The sequence below is a fragment of the Ammospiza nelsoni genome, chromosome 1 (genome assembly GCF_027579445.1).
Source record: "Ammospiza nelsoni isolate bAmmNel1 chromosome 1, bAmmNel1.pri, whole genome shotgun sequence".
In the NCBI taxonomy this organism is placed as follows: Eukaryota; Metazoa; Chordata; class Aves; order Passeriformes; family Passerellidae; genus Ammospiza; species Ammospiza nelsoni.
In genome coordinates, this window is record NC_080633.1 from 115,496,030 (window position 1) to 115,515,741 (window position 19,712).

Genomic DNA, 19,712 nt, shown 5'->3' on the forward strand with positions numbered 1-19,712 from the left:
CCAGTAAACATAACGTTTGATCTGCTGAGTCAGAGATGTTATGCATAATTATCACAGCAGGAATACAATACTATTTGTATTTTTTTGGAGGAAAAGGACTGAGCACAATTTTGTGCAAATAATAAAAAGAAAAATCACAGAGCAGAATTCAATTAATGTCAAATCCACCAGAGGGAAACTGTCGTTCTAACAAAACAAAATACTTGTTTTCCTAGGTAATGTCCATATTTCTAGAAAGTTAATTCCAGAGCCATGTAACACTCACATACAGATTTTATAATATGTACTTTCAACACTGGACTAAAATACTTTGTGCTACTAAGTCAGCACAGTATCACTTTCTATGTATCATTTTTAATTCTGAATTCAAATCCCCCAAACCAACACTCACTAACTTTAGCAAGCACTTTATCATGCACTGTCTGAATGTAGCAGAAGAGCCTCGTGTTTGTACAGCTCCCAGAAATCACCATGGAAGCTTCTGAATACCTAGGCATATCTAGGTTATGGATGTATGCAGACACAATGTAATTTTTTTCTGTGATAGAGTTATGATGGTTTTGTTATCAAAAACTATATTCTTCTAAATTATGTACATAATGTATTATATTAACAAATATGCTAATATACCAACATTCTTTTATTGAGGGATCCAAGCTACTGCTAAATTAATCTCTCATGACACATAAGTATTATTTGCTTCACTGAAAAATATTCCCAGATTAGTACAGTAGTTATTTTTCTTTGCTTTCAAGACAGTTTAATATTTTTTTGAACATTTTAACTTCATTTGTGGTTACACTAATTGCCCTTTCAAGTTGACAGGCTTGTAAAAATCATCCTGAAGTGTCCATTTCTGATACTGCAGGAAAAAATTAAAATGCCAGTAAGTACAGGAAGCATCTTATTCCAAAGAATTAATTTATTTGTAAAAGCCAGAATTATGCATCTCCCTGTTCACACTTCAGAAAGCAATCAATCCTTCACTGCTGGTCTGCTCCTTCTACATTCAGGACACCGTAGTTCCATCATTAAGAGCATCCCCTGCAGAGAAGCACATGAATCTACTGTTCCATGATGTACCCTCAATGACCACCAGCTTCTGAATGAAGCTACAAAAATACTGGGTTTTACTTACTAGAGAAAACCCTGAACAGCTTGCTTCTTGCCAACCTGAAAGACCATCCCTTTCAATGAGTGCCACCTGAAACAATCTCAAAAAAAAATATCTTGGGGAAATACACTTGCTCCCTGAGAAGCACTTCAGTTTTAGCACAGATCTCCCACTCTGAGATGGGCTCAGTATGTTGGCATTACAGACCATACAGTTACTACTATGCATTTACTAATGACTGACCTAGAATTTGACAGATGGAAATGGTGATTGGAAAGCATTAAATAGAGGCTTCATATCTCAAAGATCCACAGTGAAAGGAATTATTAGCATCCAACTAGCTTCTAATAAACTTTGCAAGAGGAACATGGGCCATGCATTTTTACTAACTGTTTAATTTAATTTGTTTTCATTTATAGCAAAGCACTGTTGAAAAGAACAGGAAACTTTCAAATAATTTGGTCAAGATCAGATGGGAAAACATGTCCCTCTTCCACTTAGAAATTCTATAGTTCAGATCATTCAGTAACTTTGCCAGCCACAACATACTAAAAAAATATATCAAGAAACAACTTCCTAAACAAGTGACAAATGCAGAAAGTAGAGGTTAAAAAAAGGATTAATTTTTTTACCCCCTTATAACAGTCTAAAAGTACTCAAAGCAAGAAGACATAACACACACTCTTTGGGTCAGAACTATGCCATGCACAGGGAGTGAAGTAATTTTGACTACATTCTCTCTCAGATGTACCCCCAAGGACAAAATCACATCACAAAATTATAAAGTTGCTCAGTAACAGTTAATTCATAAGTTAATTCACAAAGGCAATATAACCTTTGTCCAGAAGACCTCATAACCTTCCTACAAAGGCCTGAGTTACAAAAAGTCTGGATATATTATAGAATTGTAAAATGGTTTGAGTTGGAAGGTACCTTAAAGACCATCCAGTTCCATGGGCAGGGACACCTTTCACTAGACCAGGTTCCTCAAAGCCCCACCAAACCTGGCCCAGAACACTTCCAGGGATGGGACACACAGGGCTTCTCTGGGCAACCTGTTCTGGTGCCTTACCACCCTCACAGTAAAGAATTTCTTCCTAATGCCAAACCCAAACCTACCTTCCCTCAGTTTTACTCCTTGTCTTATCACTACACACCATCACAAAAAGTCCCTCTCCAGAGGCTGTTGTCAGCCAAAATGGTGGGAAATGTTATATATATTTGGGAAGAACTAACAGTTAAGCTCTTTCCTAACTGTTCTTAACTGCTCTAAGTTAAGCTCTTTCTTCTTCAAACTACAATCCCAAAGTAAGAAATGGGATTTAGGTATACTTCACAGGACAGTTACCAAGCAGTTGCAACCTGACAGCTAATTTCTGCCTGCCTTTTAGCTTTTTTTGTTAAGCTGCCTACATGAAACTTTCACGCCAAAACTACCTTCAAATACTAAGCTACCTCCTTTATGATGAAATTCAGATGCTTAGCAGAAGGGATTATTTGACCTTCAACCACAGTTTAACACCTAAAACTATGACAAGAACAGACATTTAGAGCATCCATTAAATCTTGGAGGCTTTGCTGACAGTTGAGAGACTTTCTATTGTTTGGTTCCTGATGAAAAATGGAATAAGCAGCACAATACTCAAGTTCTTATTCAGACAAAACCTTTAGGAAATTTTATCTGCTAATGAAGAATTATGGAGTTCATTTCAAGACAACTGAATATATTATCAGTTTCAAGGTTGCAACATGACTATGTGACTGATATCACAAATTCATATGATTTAAATATTTTGAGAGGACTGAGGGGCAGTGATTTAAGTCACCAGAGCACTTTTTTGACCAAATCTGTCTTCTAACTTGAGGACTGAAAAAAGATTCAGTCTCTTTTTATGTTTAGTTGTTTTATTAGTCAAACTATAGAAAAACTGAAAATAACAACACACATCCAACCTCCCCAAATGAAAGCATCTTGCTACTCCAATCAAACTGACAAGCAATCAATGTAGTTAGAAACTGCTTAAATGCACTTTCCTTTCAGTACAAATATTTAAGTATAGTAAAGAGCAAGAAATTTGTTTTACATGATGCATAGATAAAACCTGCACTAGAAATTGAAACGTATTTTTCAATATGGACTTAACTTACTTGTTCTCAAATATCCTGAAGTGGCCAAGGTTTCAAAGGTGAAATAATAAAGGGGAGACCTCTAAAACCATTCCCCCCCCCGCAAAAAACTTATTTCACAGTTTAACATTTCTGAAAGTATAATCTAGATTTCTGTGTGCCTTCCACAGAAATTGACACTAGAAGTGTGTCTGAGTATTTCTTATGAGAAACAATGATAGGACATATTTGACAAGACCTGGCATCTTTTCCTCACAGGTAAGTTTAATATTCATCCAGTTAGGGACCATTGCTATCACCCAAACACCATCATGATTAAGTTTCCTGTATTATTCTGCACTCAATTTTTCTATTTGTAGCATCACCAGCTCAAGTAAATTTCACAGTATTCCTTGGCACAATTTTTGTAGTACAAAAATTATCAATAGCTAAACTTAAAGGGACACAAATAGATTCTGAGATAATAAAAGAGTTTAAAACAAGTTAAAGAAGTGCTGAGTTCAGAAAAGAGTGTATCCAAAAGAAAAGGATACACTCAGGCAGCTAAGACAAAAAAAAAACCCTTAAAATTATAACTGGGAAAACATTACATTTTACAAGTAATGAGAAATTAAACAAGTTTGATATAAATATTTCATGTATACTTTTTAAAGCAATTTCAACACATACTAAAACCACCCTAAATAATTAGGATAATTAACATATTAGGATTCTTAGTTAACTTTTTAAGTAAAAAATAATGTAACTTTGTTGTTTAGGAATAGAGCTGATTTCATTGTACTGGTATGCTTATAACTGTACTTAAACACCATTTAAAATAGCATGTAGCAACACCATCCTTTGACAGATGCAATAATATTTTTATTACTTTTTCTGAAACTGATTAAAATATAGCCATAAGCAATATGTTTGTGCTGGGGCATAATTAGGAGTGGTTTAGTCTGAACACAATCCTAGTATTCAAAATAATAAAAGAAAACTTCAAATCGCAGATGAAAAAAAAGCCTAAAGATTTAAATAACTGGCATTTATGTCTAAGCTCTTCCTAAGCTAGGTGGTTCAATATTTCCTAGTGTCCTAGGTGAAACAAATTATATAAGTATTGATCACAGTAACTTCCGGTGAACAAAATAAGCTTGAACAATATTGTGTTTAACTTTTAAACAGAACACAAAACTCTGACACTATTTTATATTTGTTTTATTTTACTTTAATACTCTTCTTAAAGTACTTGTGAGGAGAAGAGCACCAGTAACTGATAGCAGGCAGCTAACACCATAAATTTACACCTTTGTAATGTATTGTCTTATGAAAACATAAGAACAGCTGCAGGCAATTGCTACTTTTATATATTTATATTTTATCTATACTTGCATGTGATAAATGCAGCATTACTAAGCCTTGCATGTAGGCAGCTGCAGTAAATGCAAAATAGTATAAATGAAAATTCCACACGTGACAGTAGGAGTTTGAAGAAACTTAACATTTACAAACTTGTAAATGTTTTATTACTAACTATACTGGCTTGATTGAAATTTAATAGCAAGCTGCCAGAATCTCTCATTCTGCCTTTCCTTCAAAATGATCTCTTAAAAAAAATATTCCTATTCCACAACTGATTCAAATACACGATATTGTCCCTAAATGTCTCCTAAAAATGTGTGCATGTCTGTATCTATCCCACATGTAAATGGAACATTCATGATAAATACATACACCCCACAGTAAACAGTTTTATTACAAGTGACAAGCACTTGAGACAGTAAAATCTCATTTGCCTACACAGGGTCTTTCTGCTGCTCAAACACGCAGTATAGTGAGATCTCATTAACTCACAATCAGATGATTTGCAGGGTTTTTTAGAAAACTCATGCACTACAAAAAGAAGGACATACTCAATACATGAAGAGGTAAGCTAAGTTTTCTGACAGCCTCGCTCCTTTTTTGTTATTTGGCAATTCACAGTAAATGTGCATAAGTAAAAATCAGCAATCTACATCTTATTTCCTAAGAAATACTTTACACTTGCAGACTGCCAAATCTGATGTGACTCACAACCATAAAGAAAAGCTTTTAGGGTTAGAGATACACAGTGTCAGGCTACTGGTAAATTACCTGCAGAATACATAAGTAAATTTACATGCAATCTGTATTGCTAAATTGTATCAAATAAAGTATTATTACAGCAATATGGAAGAGATTATTATTAGTTATCCTAACTTAAGTGAAAAAACAACTTTGACAAATAATTCCCTTTAAACACTTTCTAATCTGATTTCTAGGGATATTTTCCTTGAGAGAGGAATTTAGCACATTAAGTGCAAAAGAAGATTATAGCAATTCAGTTTACTGTAACAGACTCTTTTTGCATTTTTCCAAGTTTCTTTACATAGTTATTTCTTAATTGCATCTGATGGCAATTCTTGGGTTTTACTTTCCTGATTCCCACTTGACTTTCTCAAATCTGATTTGAGGTATTTTACTTCAGAGTTCTGAGTTACTGTTGTATGCATTACAGCCACACTTTTCTGCATTTGTTTTTTTAATCTCACTTTTTAGTTTTATAACAGTTCAGACCTGTGGGTTTTTTCCCTCTCTTTCCTTTCCTCTAAACAAATAGCTATTGGGCCACATTTTATTTCCTTTGTGCTCCCCTATAAGTGTATAAAAACCACCAGATTTGGTCATGAATAGAACAGGTCATCACTCTGGCCATGTATTTTAATGTATTTGACAAGGTATCTCTACACTCTGGACAGGCAATGAACCAGAAAGGAGAGAGAAGAAGACTACAGAGAAGGATATAATAGAAATTATTTATTCCTTCCACATGAGAATAATTACAAATCCTTTCTCACTCCTCACAGTCAGGTATGTACTTACACAGTCACCTCAAAGCCCTGACATATATGGTGGCTAATTTCAATGCCATGATCCTGCAGTAACCGTTTGCTAGACATGCAGGGAGGGTCCATTTAAATATTAAAAATTTTAATACATCGTATAAGAAGGCCCCATTCTTTAAAACTGGGAGCACACAACTACTCTAAAAAGCATGCTGTATCTTTTCAAAAGTCAAAAAACTCCCTCCAGTTCTATGAATTTCTGCATTTTGTCCTAAGATGAGACAATAACAGGTGAACAGTGATACAGATGTAGATAGAAAACACTTTGACAACACAAACTAAATAAAAATAAAACTTAACCTGCAGTAATGGTGACCAGTTCTGTTTAATATTAGGTTTTCTGAACTTGCATACAATTAGGATCTTCTGCATTTGATATTTGGTGGACAACTGTTTATTTAAAATGAATTAGTAACTGCAATCTATGCAGTTTCAGAAAAATGTTCACTATATCCCTTGACAACTAAAAAAAAAAAAAGCATCTGTGTAAGTGATTATATTGAGAGTTAATCAGTGTTTTACATTCAAGTTACAAGATCACACAATTTAAAAATCAATATAAATTGAATTAAATTCTAGATGTGGGTTTTTTTTAGATTAGATGAAAATACACAATTGTCTATTATCAAATGCCCAGATAACTGCAAAAAAAACCCACTCCAATGCTTCAGAAATTTAAACATTTTATGTTTGATCAATACAAGTGTTACTTTGTTCTAATATTTGAATTATTTTAAATAGTTTTTTAAGGCTACCTAAACATTTGGTAATCAGTTAAAGATGCTTAGCAGTTCAGTGGATAAATGCTGCACATTTCTTTCAAAAGCTCTGCAAGCTAAATCCTTACTAGGAGCAGAAATTTGGAGAATAACTCCTTGAAAGCAAATTCGCTATCACTTCAGTGGTGGTCACTGCTAGCTCCTTTTAAGTCTACACTGATTTGAGAATGGTCTAAGTACTTGAACAGATTTCATGTTTTCCAGAATATTTCTGCTTGGTAAACATTTAAATTTGTTCAAGAACCCTACCAAAAAGTATTTGTTCACAAAAACTGGTTTTAGCAACATAAGGGGTTATAGACAGAAAATTTAAAAACTTATGGTTTAGACTCTGAAGTAAAAACATTTATTTTACAAAATAACCTTGAACAGCTACAAACAGTGGTTTATTTAGAACATGAGTAGTGCCCTCCTTAACCCATTAATTTTAAAACACATGCAATACTCTGAAAGGAGGAGACTTTAGGGCACCATTTTGACTAACCAGCTGCAGAGATGGACAACCATTAGAAGTGGCTGCACTTTGTGCACAGTGCCTTTTGGAACTACATAAACTTTTAAAAAGTTTCTTAATTGAAATCTCAAAAGTTCTACATTGAAAACTAATTTTCAGGATAATTACTAAATTAAAAGTACACACCAAGAGACACATTTGAGCTAAGCATTCAAGGAAAGCTGAATGCATGTCACTTTAGATTCCTGTATTGGCTTGAACTGTTGTAGAATACTGTAGTTATTAATTTTTAAACATTACTGGATAGGATTGGTGAGTCTCTAAAAAGGATTTCAATACATTTACACCTCTCCTGTTTACCTAGAAAAAGTAGGTTAATTTCACCAACAACAGACCATAGAATTTGTTTCCTCAGGTGCTTTAATTTTAGAAAATCTTGAAAAAAATCAAACTGTATAATCTATGGAATCAGACCAATACATAATAAAGAAGATTATCTTAACTCTTAGAACAAGGAAGCTTTGAAAGTTACTTTGTATTTTTATTTTAAAAATACACTTCTTCACTGTAAGAATTCTGTTTTCTACAAAAGAGTAAGTTTGTAAAAAAACAATCCTAAACAACATTCTTTTCTGCTATTATTATCTCCATCTGGATTATACCTTAAAATTAAATCCAGTTTAGAAGAGTATCAAATTCTGAGAGAACACCCTTTCCTCTTTCTCCACCATAAATCCTGAATTTTGTACTATGGCTGGATACACCAAATTTACTTTGTAATACACAGGTGTAAGTCAAGAAAGATACTTCACAACACTGCTTCTTTCACATTGTTACTATCAGTGTCTATACCTATTTTCAGCATTAAAATATTAATGATTAAAAAGCTCCAAATTAGGTAAAAATGTAGAGGCATGTTAAGCACTTCACACTGATGGTCACAGAAACAGCATTTGAAGAGTTCTCAGTACCATTAACTAGTTTATTTAAGTTAGTTCTGCACATCTAGTACCATCTGTCTCTCTACCCTGGTACATTAAAATTACCAACATATGGTGAACTGCTATTAATTTATCAAATTTCTATGCATTCCAGGGTAATGTTACTTCAGTCAATAAAAATAATAGATCAGTTTAAGAAATATTCAGAAAGGAACTTTAAAGTCTGAATTCTTACTAACTATAAAAAAGATCTCTACACCATAAAAGGCAGTTTTGGAAAAACATTCAATATCATTCCTTTATACAAAATGATTAATTTTTCTTCCTTAATGACCCTTTTTCTAACTTAAGAGCAGTTAATGTGATTTAATTTTCACAACTGTGAGTCACTGGAAAACTTGGAGATTTCTGCCCAAATCTTTAACCACAAAGCTATCCTAGGCAACAAGTTTCTTTGGTCACCCTTGCAGAAAGGGTACAGATCATTTGCAAGCACATGCTATTCAACACAGAGGGCTATCACAGCTCCTGCTCAACTTGCACAGCTTCACAGCAAACATGTGCTGCAATAGCCCCCATCCAAGTCCAGCAGCCCATCTCCCCTCTCAAGAAGCACATACCTGTACTCAGTTTTCAATCTAGAACTAAGTACAAAGGCTCCAAAACCAAAGCAAGTGTAAAGGCAACATTGCAACTCCTCATAAAGGTATCAAATTGCCATGTTAAGAGGCGATGCTAATTTTTTAAAATAGGACATTCAAAAATAAAATTAAAATACATAGGAGATAATAGAGACAAGCAGAGCATTTCACATCATCGCAGTTAAACATTTACAAGTTAAAAATTAAGAAAAAAAAACAGTATCAGCCAGAACCCATGCTAAAAGCATGCATGCATACACTCATGCACACATATACATGACACCAGACCACAGTTAGAATGACTTTTCTTTCTTTAAATAAAGCCAGAGGCAATTCTTCCAAGTCATATTTTAACTACACACCTAAGGTGTACTTGTAAAGAGCCCCTTCTTTGGCCAATTAAAACCTACAGTTATTTTTCAGTATTTTCAAAACCTTTGGGGATGGTTTAGGAGATTTAGGCATAGAATAAACTTTTGAACAAACTCAAATGGTCCCAACAAAACTGAATGTATTCAAAGTAAAAATAATGCACTTCACAACTTTCACAAAATGTCTGTGAAATTGCCTTACACACAGGGAATTCATCCCCTCCCACAGAATTCGCAGCTAGCAGAACAGCACTAGATCTTAATATTATACAACCTGAGACTATTCCGTTTCTGCAGCATACAATCCAAAAAACACTCTCCAAAACAGAGCATTTTAATTGACACACTAAGAAAACTTCCCTGAAGACCTGCTACACACAAAAGAATTGCTTTGATCCCAACGATTCTGCACGTTTCCCACTGCTATCCTTCCCTAATTTATCAGACTAGGGCCGATTTGATACCTTTCCATTAAAAAAAAAAAACAACGAAGCACCCCTCTGCTAGAGGCAGAGGTGCTGCAGAGGTGATGATAACCCCAGGAAAAGAGAAGCTGTCTCTTTAAAATGCCCTGCTATGTCCCTGATCCCACGTGGAACCAACATCAGCAGCACTTTCGCATTAACTTCAACGTGAGGCGAGATGAGGCATCATTATTTCATATAAATAAAACGAGGAGACTGCAGAATACATTCTTTGTAGGGGACAAACAGGTGAACTGAGCGTGCCAGGGAAATCAGCAACCACCCGCAGGAGAGGTGCCCTGCCCCCGAGCCCTCTCTGCTCTCCCTATGGAGCATTAGCTCAATCCCACACCACTCTCAAGAATCCAGTTCAAATAGAGGAGTGAGCCACCAAGAAAACTTGAAATTCAAAGGCAACGAAAATGCACTTTATAAACCGGAAAGGTTTACTCTTTGCCTCACACATCCTAATTAGATCAGGAAAGTGACACTACAAAAGCATAACATTCCGGTCCGAAAAAAAAAAAAAAAAAAAAAAAAAAAGGAAAGAAAAAGACAGAGGAAAAGAAAAGAGCCCCCATCTCCCCAAATCTCCCAAAAACACACACACACAAAAAGCATTAAAAAAGGAAGTTATAAAGCACCACATCCAGCATTTATCTTATCTAGGATCACTCCACATTACCCCCAAGTTATACACTTTCTGCACCATCATCTCCCCCTACCTCTCTGTCCTGAAAGGGATTTTCACGTTTTCTCATTGTCGGTGGCGAGTTATAAGAGGCTTTTGCCTTTCCAAAGAATTCATCAACAAAAAAAAATAATAAATATTAACTCCTTGCTCCCTGAAACCTTAAAACGGTCTCGGGAAGACGCGGGTTTTATACTGTTACCTTGAGGAAGAAAAGGGGGAGCAGCCCCGATTTTTAGGTATTTTTTGGCATTTTTTTCTGATTTTTATTTTGTTATATGCCTCAGTTCTCCCTCCATTTTGGTTGTTTATGATACTGACAACAAGCTGTCCCTGCTCTCTCTCTCTCTCTCTCCGGATCTCTCCTGCTTTCAGTTAGCAAACCCCCCTCCCCAATGCAACACGACTCAGCACTTACTTGGGTTCACACTTTTCTCTAAACACACACCGATGGGGAAGGGAAAAGCTCCTGGGCTACTCGGAGGGGGAGAGCAGGCAAATTCGTTTCTTTATTACGAAAAAAAAAACTTTTGTCCAAAAAACGACGGGAAAGGGGGGTCGAGTGCCCCAAAGTCACTCTGGATCCCCCCAAAGACGCAGCCGCCAGGTCCGGGGGACACCCCACGGATAGCCGGGTCCACGGGGGAAATTTCTGTGCGAAATTTGTCCGGTTTGAGGCGGCGGGCGAATTTATATTAATTTTTTCCCTCATTTTTCGGCACCGCGGTCTCTAATGTCTTCCGCTCCCTCTCTCGCCGCTCTCGCCGCTGTCACTGCATTCACAGCACAGGCTCCGGAGAGGCGAGGAGGGGAGGGGGCGGCCGCGCCGCTCCTGCCCCTGCCCCTGCCCCGCGGCCCCGGGCCCGGGCCGCCGCGGGGGTCGGCGGCGGGCACCCCGCGCCCTCCTGCCGTCCCCCGGGCAGCCCCGCCGCCTCGCCCGCTCCTCGCGAACCAGCAGAGCGCCGCGGGGAGGGAGGGGAGGAGTGGAGGAAACTCCTGAGAGAGGTTTTTCTCAAAATCATCTCTTTCTCCCTCCGAAGGGGGGTGGGGGGGGGCACCGCTCGCCTCGGCTTCCCTCCCCTGCTTTTCCCCCCGGGGGGGTCCGACGCGGGGCGGCGGGGGGCTGCGGGAGATGGGGGGAGAGGGATGGAAGGGAGGGATGGTTAACACAAACTTTTCCTCACTGCTCGCTGCTCCTCTCTCCTCTCCCCCCTCCTTCTCCTCCTCCCCCTTCATAATTTAAATAACCCTGATATTTCCCTGCTAAACCCCGGCGCCTGCCCCCCAAACCCGCAGCAGACTCACCGCGGGAGCCTCAGCATCCCCTCTGCGCCCCGTTTCCACCCTTTACAGTGTTCTCCGATTTTTCTGTAATTTTTTCCCCATATTTCAGGCTGGACGCGGCGGGCCTGGAAATTGTTTGCTTTCCCGTCTTTCCAGCAGCCATTGTAGTGTATGCGCTGCGGTGCAGCCCAGCCTGCCGCACACGCCGCGCCCACACCGCCCGCCGCCCACACGCACCGCGGGTTGGACGCCTCCCCCAGTCAGTCAGGGCCGCGGCCGCGCCCCGCCGCCGGCGCCTGCGGCCCGCGCCGCCCGCCCCGTTGGTGGAAGGAGGCGCCGCTCACGGCCGGGGCGGGCGCGGCGCCGCCGCCATTGGCGGCCCGGCCGTGCCACTCAGAGCCGCCGGGGCGTGGGCGGCGGCGGCGCGGGGCCGGGGGGAGCCGCGGGGCCGGGAGCGGGGTAGGCTGCGCCCGTACTTAAGCGCGCTGCCCGAGCCGCTGACGTCTTTCGAATTGGAGACGGGCTGTCCCGCTCCCGCCCCGGGCTCCAGCGGACACGGCCGGGGACGGAGGTGAGTGCCGCCGGCGGCGACCCGCGCTGTGCCCGCCCGCCGCTTGCCCTTCCCGGCCGGCGCAGAAAAGTCTCGCTCGACCTTCGCCGCCCGCGGGCCGGGGCAGCCCCGCTCGGGCCCGGCGGCGGCGCGGCCCGGGCACCGCTCCCTGGCGGCAGGTGGTGCCGAGGGGAGGCGATGGGAGCGGCCGCGAGGAACGGGCCGGGGCGGGGGAAGGGGTCGCCGGGCGCCTCCGGCCGCTCCGCCGCCGGCGGGAGGCAGCGACCGGGCGGGGGGCACCGACATCGCCTCCGCACCTGAACGGCTCCCGGCCTTCTCCGGGAAGCTGAGCTGGGCAAGGCGGCAGCTCCGCGGTGCTGAGCGTCAGGGACCGCCGGCTGCCTCCTCCTGCCTCCGCCGCCGTAACAGCCCAAAGTGCCGTAGGAATTTTAGTACGGCCTTGGCTCCAGGGTTCCGAGTTTTAATGAGCTGGTCTACATTGCGGCATAATTAGCGATTTTGTGTCTATATGTATGCATTTAAAGCAGACCAAAGGCTTTTCCATGGGCGGGAGCCTGTAGCGAAGTGCCCTGATTGTTTATGAACTGAAAAAGCCCCAGGGTTAAAGAGTGCCAGCAGCAGCCCTGGTTCTCTGTGGTACGGTTTACAGCTGTTAATGTGTTAAAGCATAATTAAGAGCTGTGGCATAGACAAGCCTTCGGTTGTGGTTGGGCTCTGACCTGTAATCTGAAAGCAGGAAGGGAAGCCCGTACATGTGCAGAACCTGGGAGGAGGGGGAAGCTCGCTTCCTGCCCAACTGCTCATTCGGTCACACAGCCGCATTTCGGCGTGACCCGCCTGCCCTTCCAGCTGATAATGTTTCAAGTCTGAAGTACTTCGGAGAGGGAGAGAGAGTAACACGCGCAGGAGCTATCAGACCTTTTGGGTTGTACTAAGAATGTTTGAGCATTTGACTGCTCCGAGCTGTGAATCTTCATTAGAATCTGAACTGCTTATTCGTTAAGTAGGTGTTTAATGGGTTGTGTGCATTGTTCCTTAGAACGGACGCGGTTGCAGACTCTGGTAGTGTAATCAAGCTGAAAGCGTCAAGTGCAGTTTGTGTAAGGAACACTGATTATGACGGCCCATCCTATGACTCCCAAGTATTCTTTCGGAGAGTAAGTCTGAAGTCAGAGTATGTAGACTGAAGCAGACAATGTACACCTTGAGGCTGCTTAGGCGGCAATAGCAATGAAATGCAGAGTTAGAAACCAGACACATGCAAACAGCTAAAAATCTTGTATCTATTGTGGTGAGTTAGGTGAGGCATTGTGGTATGCTGCTTTTGCTTCCTACTTCTCCCTTCTCTCCTCGTTTCTTAAGTCTGTGATGATGCTAGTGTACATGCTTGTGTTTCCATTTGAGTTGGAAATGCCTGATCAAAAATGTACTTCCTCCCATCACAAAGGAGAAAATTTGCCTGGCTTGTTAAATTAACTTAAGCACTGCATAGTTCTCAAAAGGAAGTGAAAGCATTTCCCCAATGTTGTTAATTAAAAGGCCCATTTGCAGAAGATGATCATATGGAAAGCAGAGATAACTCCAAGTACCAGGAAGGTATACATGCACAGCTTGTAAAACCTAGGGCATGTTTACTGGAAATAGTTTACTCTTACCCAAAGAAGAAAACCTGTCTAAAACATGGTTTTCTATGAGCTACAAAGAGCAGTATTTGAATTTCCTTTTAATCTGGTATCAAGCAAAACAGGCTTTTTCCTGCAGACTTGCACTTATCATTCCCGAATGTGCACAAAAACAGGTCTAAGTTAAGAATTAACACTGATTTTTTTTTTGAGAAAATAAAAAACAATATTAAGTTGTGTCCTTCATTAGCAGTACTTTAATTTGCTCTCTGTGTTTCTGATTGCATTGATTCAAGCAGTCATCTGGTCAACGTTATTTTTTGTTAGATTTAGTATTTGTTTGGAACACATACCTGTATTGCCATATGTGTGCTGGAAGCAATGTATAGGGAGCTGTAAAGGGAAAGAGGGTCTGCTGTTCATCTTGATGTCATCATCTTGGATCAGTGTAGAGTCTTGGCACTGAACTGTGTCTCTCAAGCTTCAGAGTCAGTGTCAAACTACTAAATGGTAAGAAATGTGATTCAAGCGTTCATACACAGTGTAAGTGGGTCTGGTCCCACCTTGCGGTGAAACCAGTTCTTTTTCTATTCAATATTTGCTGTAGCAACACAGGAGATAGTGGGCACTTGTACCTGGGAAAGCTCAGTGACGATGCAGATGTGATCCAGCTAAGGAGTAGGGACAAATCTGGAAAAGTTTACTTGTACATTCCTCCCACACACTATTAATTGAAGTGTCTACAGTGTGTTGGCTGTGAACAGCTTCTATGGAGCTGTTTCTCCTACACGTGGTCACTTCCTCCATGAGACACAGGCTGGTGTGTGAGCTGCTGCAGTGGCTCCATTCTCTGCAGGAATTTATCAGGGAGTGAGCAGTCTTGGTGCTGGGCTAAACTTGCTGGTGTTGTCTTGCTGTTACTGCTTTCAAAATAACACTTCGCAAAAGAAGGTTGGGTTTTGTTTAGTTTTTTCTTTAAGATAACAAAACTGTGTGTTGCTAGAAGGCCTTTATTACATCCTGAAATTCAGACTTAATTCCTGAGTTACTGTTAAAAGTAGATACTTAACCTGTTTTTTTTTCCTTTCTAGCCAAGGTACAAGTGTCTTTCTAGAATGTCCAGGCATGCAAAAAAGCTTAGAGATCAGGATATAAATCCATGTCTAGCGGTAAGATGATCAAATTGAGTTTGATTTCTGTCTGTACATTTCAGTGTTAAATAATGCACTTTCTAGGGGACTGTTTTGTGGGTAGAACACTGGCATTCTAGCACTTAGCATTAGAAGTTTCTTAAGAGTCTGAAGGTGGGAAGGGCTGAAAATCTTCCATTATAGTAAGTGTGAAATAACAAGTTAATTCCCTATAAATAGGAGTAATACAACTGCTGGCAGTCTCTTTTCTGTCCCTAAAACCAGAGCCTGAAATCCTGGTTTGACAAGCTTGGTTATTTTTTAAAAGCATTTTGTGAATTATACCAAGCATCATTGTAAACAAATATTCTGTGGCCTCTGCACTTACTGTCTGAAGAGTACAGACAGCACTCTGTTATCTACAAATTAAATCACTGCTTGGAAGTACTGGTGATCCTTTGTAATAGGTGTTACTTTGCTCTCTTTGATGGTGTTCTTTCATCTGAAGAGCTCACTCCTATCTTCATAGATATTCTGGGACTTGTTAAAATATTTAAACACTTAGTACAGTAACTTCCCTCAGCTCTGAAGTATATTTTCCCCTATTAAAGGAAACAGATGCCACTACAAAATGTATGAATGACAACAACTATAACAAGGATATGTGTACTGATTACTTTTTGAAGTACAAAAACTGCAGAAAATTCTGGGTAAGCACAGTAAACTTTCTAAATTTTACTCCCTGCTTTGCTTTATGTATGTTACTTCTGACATCCTGCTTTCTGAACCCTTCAAACTCAGCTAAGAATGTTTTTATGGTAACTTACCAGCCCAGGTAGTACCAGCCCAGTATGCATTGCTGTGAGACTTAAGCATATGCACATCAAAGTACTTCACTTGATTGTTCTGGGTTTACTCTCTTAGATTGTGAGTCAGTGTTCTTGCAATACCTGATGTTTTCCTTAGAACTTGAGTCACATATTTCTAGTAATAATTTCTTTTAAACTGATGCGGTGAAAAAATACTGAGGCAAGGTAAGGTTATCTGGTTTCCCACTGGCTTGGATCATGGTTACTTTAACCTGATATAAAGCTTATTTGGTGGTGGAGAAATACCATGAGGATCTACGTGCAGTTAAACTGTTTTCTGCTGTTTCCTTATGCCATTGAAGTAAAGAGGTTTTAGCTTAGCCTTTAAATACTTGTGCAAACTACAAAAAAAACTGTTTACAGACAATTATGCATTGGTCTGGCATAGAGTAATGGGAATACTGATTGCACTCTATTCTGAAGCAGCAAGGTAAACTATCAGATATCTTGAACTAACTACTAGTACATTTAGTTATCAGTTAATCAGGCTTTTAGAGTACCTGAGTTAATATAGAAAGCATTTTTCTATTAAAAATCTTGTTCATTCAGAGCTCAGGGAAATCTGTTCTCATGGTCACTTTGTTCTATTTTCAGCACGGCATTATGATGCAAAGGAAGAGAAGTGGTGTGAAACCAGAGATGCCCTCAGCAGAAGAAAGAAAGAAAATCTTGGAATCAATGGGGAAGCCCTACTGACTAGAAATCTGAATTGACTGTTGTCACAATACATATGAAGACTTGGCAGCAGCAAGTTACCATTTTATGAACCGGATTTTACAGTTGCCATATGTTGGATTAAAATAAGATCTTAAATTTTGAAATGTGGGAGCTTTCTAGGATAGAATTTCCTGGGTTTGTTCCTACTTCCTGTCATAGGAACCTGGCCTCTTTTATTGGAAGATACGGGTCTCAATTCAACTTGTGTAGAAACTTTTGGAAGTAGAAGCTACCTTGCTGTGAAATGCTAAATATAAAATTAACGGGACTTGAAGAAAGCCTGTTTGAAAAGATGGGTTGGTGAGCATTGCAGTGTGGTTCTAAGTTCTAAGACTGGAGCAGGTTGAGAAGCTGGTACATGCAATGTGTTTCTTGCACTCAGCTGTTCTGCTCAATAGTATGGATTTACCATGTATGAATGTTGAATTCTGTATCCCCAGTTTAAATAAGACTGTTCATGAACTAAAATCCTAAGTCCAACAAGCTTGTCATTGGGTCTGCCACTGCACTTGTCAGTGACAGCAGAAGCTTGCAGTAAGTCAGATCTGCAAGCTGTGCTAGTTAGAAGGTTAGAGAGATGGGTGAAGATAAAATTGAACTCCTCAGGTCTGAGCTGCATAGTAATTTCTGTGGATAGTAAATAGATACTTTGGTGGCGGGCAGGCGGGGGGACTTGCAGACATGTAAACAGATCCTCTGAGTGACATGGCAGGTTTAACTATAGCACATCTATCTAAGACTCTGGACAGCTGAAACCTGGGGTTTGGAAATGCTTACTCATATGAGATTACAAAGCTCAGTTTAAACAGGTACTCTAATCATAAATAAGGTTGATTCTTTAGCTAAATTGAACAAGTAATAAATTTAAACATGTTGCTGTCTAGGTGAAATAGTGTTTTTTACCTTTTATCTTCTGGTGTCCTGGCTTAAAAGCTTGTATCCCATGATAAAACAGAAAAACTACTGTCATGAGCTCAGGTTCCATGTGAAATCCTTTAGTTCATACTGGGATCAACTTGGCAGAACTCTGACTGACCTCATGAAGGATAGTGTGAAAGTGTTGTCTCTCTATTTAGACTTTTTGGAAAGACTCCATGGCTTTCTGTTTCTCCTGTCTGGCTTGTCTTGTTTCTTTCCACTGTAGGCCTGTTTCTTTGCTTGCTGTGATTTTCTTGTTGTTTGATCTGACTAGCAATTCCACAAGATCTGCTTTTGCTCTTCCTTTCTGCTCTCTGTTTACATTTGAGTTTTGAAATTGATTAATCCTACCCTCTCTGTTGGAATGAGTGTGTAACTCTATGCCTTTTGAGTATGCAGTACTCTGAGCAAAGCTGTACAGCCTTCAAACATGTCACAAGTTTCTCTTGTCGGTTCCTGGCAAGGAAAATGTACTTTCTTCCATCAAGACCATAAGATTCTTTATTTCAAATTACTTTCTCTTCACCTAAAGTGCAAACTTTGACATTTTCTTCTTTTTGTAGTTGGGGTTTTTTGTTGTTGTCTTTGGTTGTTTTTTGGTGGGAGTTTTTTGGGGGGGTTTTTTGGGGTTTTTTTGGAGGTTTTTATTGTTGTTTGTTTTTGTTTCCCTGTGTGTGGAGCTGAATATACTTTCAAGGGCTTGCTCTTTGCTGCCACATCCTTGCTATCTTTTAATACCCTCCTACATACCAATCTTTCCACTTTTTTTTTTGCCCATTTGACACCAGTTCTTATTTGACTGATTTTAACATTTTGGTCTCTTCTCATTGCAGTTTTTTTCTAGTACCTTTCTTTCATCTTTGATGTAATGGTATAGTCTTGCAGTGACTTTCTAATAGAGCTCCTTTTGAAGGTTGTGTGTTCTCTGCTCTCTTTAATAGTGAAAGAACTTGCTTTCATTAAACTTAGCCATAAAACTTCCTCATTAACTGTGCCTCTCTTTGATCTTCTTGTTCATCTGCAGATTTTGGGGAGCTGTTGTTCTCTTCCTTAGGGCTGTGTCTCTTCAGACTCTTCTGCCTTTGCTGCCTTTCTGGCTTTTGCCTCCCTTGGTGTGTCTAAGGGCACCTTCTCTCCTACTTGGCACAGGTTTGTCATTTGCCACCTCTGCTGTATCTTGGGACATGTTCTTTGCTCCTATGGCTTTAACTACTATTCTAGTGCTTGCTATTTTTCTGTTGCTGTGCTCTTAAATTCTGGGCTTATGTTAAAATCTACAGTATATTTTATGTGCAAGAAAAACATCATCTTATTCTTGAGGTGGGTATGCCCATTCTTCTTTGCATAAGCTCAAGTTCCTTAACATTACCTCATTTATCCCAGGATTTCCCTTCAGGTCTTCTTTGCATGTAGAAATGCTTATAAGTATAGTATGTAGCAGTGCTTATAATGCACTTATAAGTTGTTTTTTTTTTTTTTTTTTTTCTGACAATATTTGCTCAGGAAGCTTCCACTAATGTTATTTTCTTTTAAAGGATAGCTGGCCTATCTTTTGGCATTGATAGGTGGCCTGTGCTGCTTTGTAAAGTGTTTGTAAAGAACTAGCACTGGTCTTCAAAAAATCAGCGAAGGAGATACATTACTGCTTTCAGGTGTCAGTGCCAGAATGTGGGATCACAGGATGGGCTAAGGCACATGGAATGCAGGAACAGCAGTCTAACATTAGACTTCTGATCATCAGTGGATGTACATGGTAAGCTCCCTGTGCATGTTACAACAAAAATTAGTTTAGTGTAGAACTGAGAGCAATTTAAGCAGTGACATTGTTGATTTAATTCAGGTAATCAGTAATCTGTTGTAGGGAATGTAATTTATTTCCATTCTATTTTCCTTACTGTTAAATAACACAAGTTTATAAAAAATCTTGAGGGAGCAAGGCGTTTTCTTTCTCATGTCGTAATGTCTCTCAGGAGTGATCTGTTACTTGAGTATGAGTTTTTATTATTTTTATCCCTCACTTGAGGTTGCTGTTCTTGCTTTCACTGCTGAAGCTCGAGTGGTAAAGTGTGATAGCTTAAACATAGGGTCTTACGAGTTGAGATTTTTCCATTAA

General features: G+C 39.8%; 2 protein-coding genes across 3 annotated transcripts in view; one reads left to right on the forward strand and one right to left on the reverse strand.

Moving 5' to 3' along the window:
* Positions 1–11,942, reverse strand: part of PLAG1 (PLAG1 zinc finger) — a 52,316-nt gene extending 40,374 nt beyond the window's left edge. The window contains exon 1 of one of the 2 annotated variants that reach the window (XM_059487696.1): positions 11,794–11,942. The gene's annotated coding sequence lies outside the window, so the exon portion shown is untranslated. The remainder of the gene's footprint in view (positions 1–11,793) is intronic. The other variant, XM_059487705.1, reaches the window with a different exon arrangement.
* A 165-nt stretch (positions 11,943–12,107) lies between these two features.
* Positions 12,108–17,571, forward strand: CHCHD7 (coiled-coil-helix-coiled-coil-helix domain containing 7). The gene is made up of 4 exons (XM_059493863.1): positions 12,108–12,343; positions 15,057–15,134; positions 15,707–15,805; positions 16,559–17,571. The coding sequence occupies exons 2-4, from the start codon at positions 15,081–15,083 to the stop codon at positions 16,658–16,660; spliced, it is 255 nt and encodes an 84-aa protein (XP_059349846.1). The 5' UTR covers positions 12,108–12,343; positions 15,057–15,080; the 3' UTR covers positions 16,661–17,571.
* Positions 17,572–19,712: the final 2,141 nt, after the last annotated feature.

Coding starts and splice junctions, on each gene's coding strand:
- CHCHD7 (XM_059493863.1), top strand. CDS start 15,081: ATGTCCAGGCATGCAAAAAAGCTTAGAGATCAGGATATAAATCCATGT. Junction 15,135..15,706: donor ATATAAATCCATGTCTAGCG/GTAAGATGATCA, acceptor CCCCTATTAAAG/GAAACAGATGCCACTACAAA. Junction 15,806..16,558: donor AAAACTGCAGAAAATTCTGG/GTAAGCACAGTA, acceptor TTCTATTTTCAG/CACGGCATTATGATGCAAAG.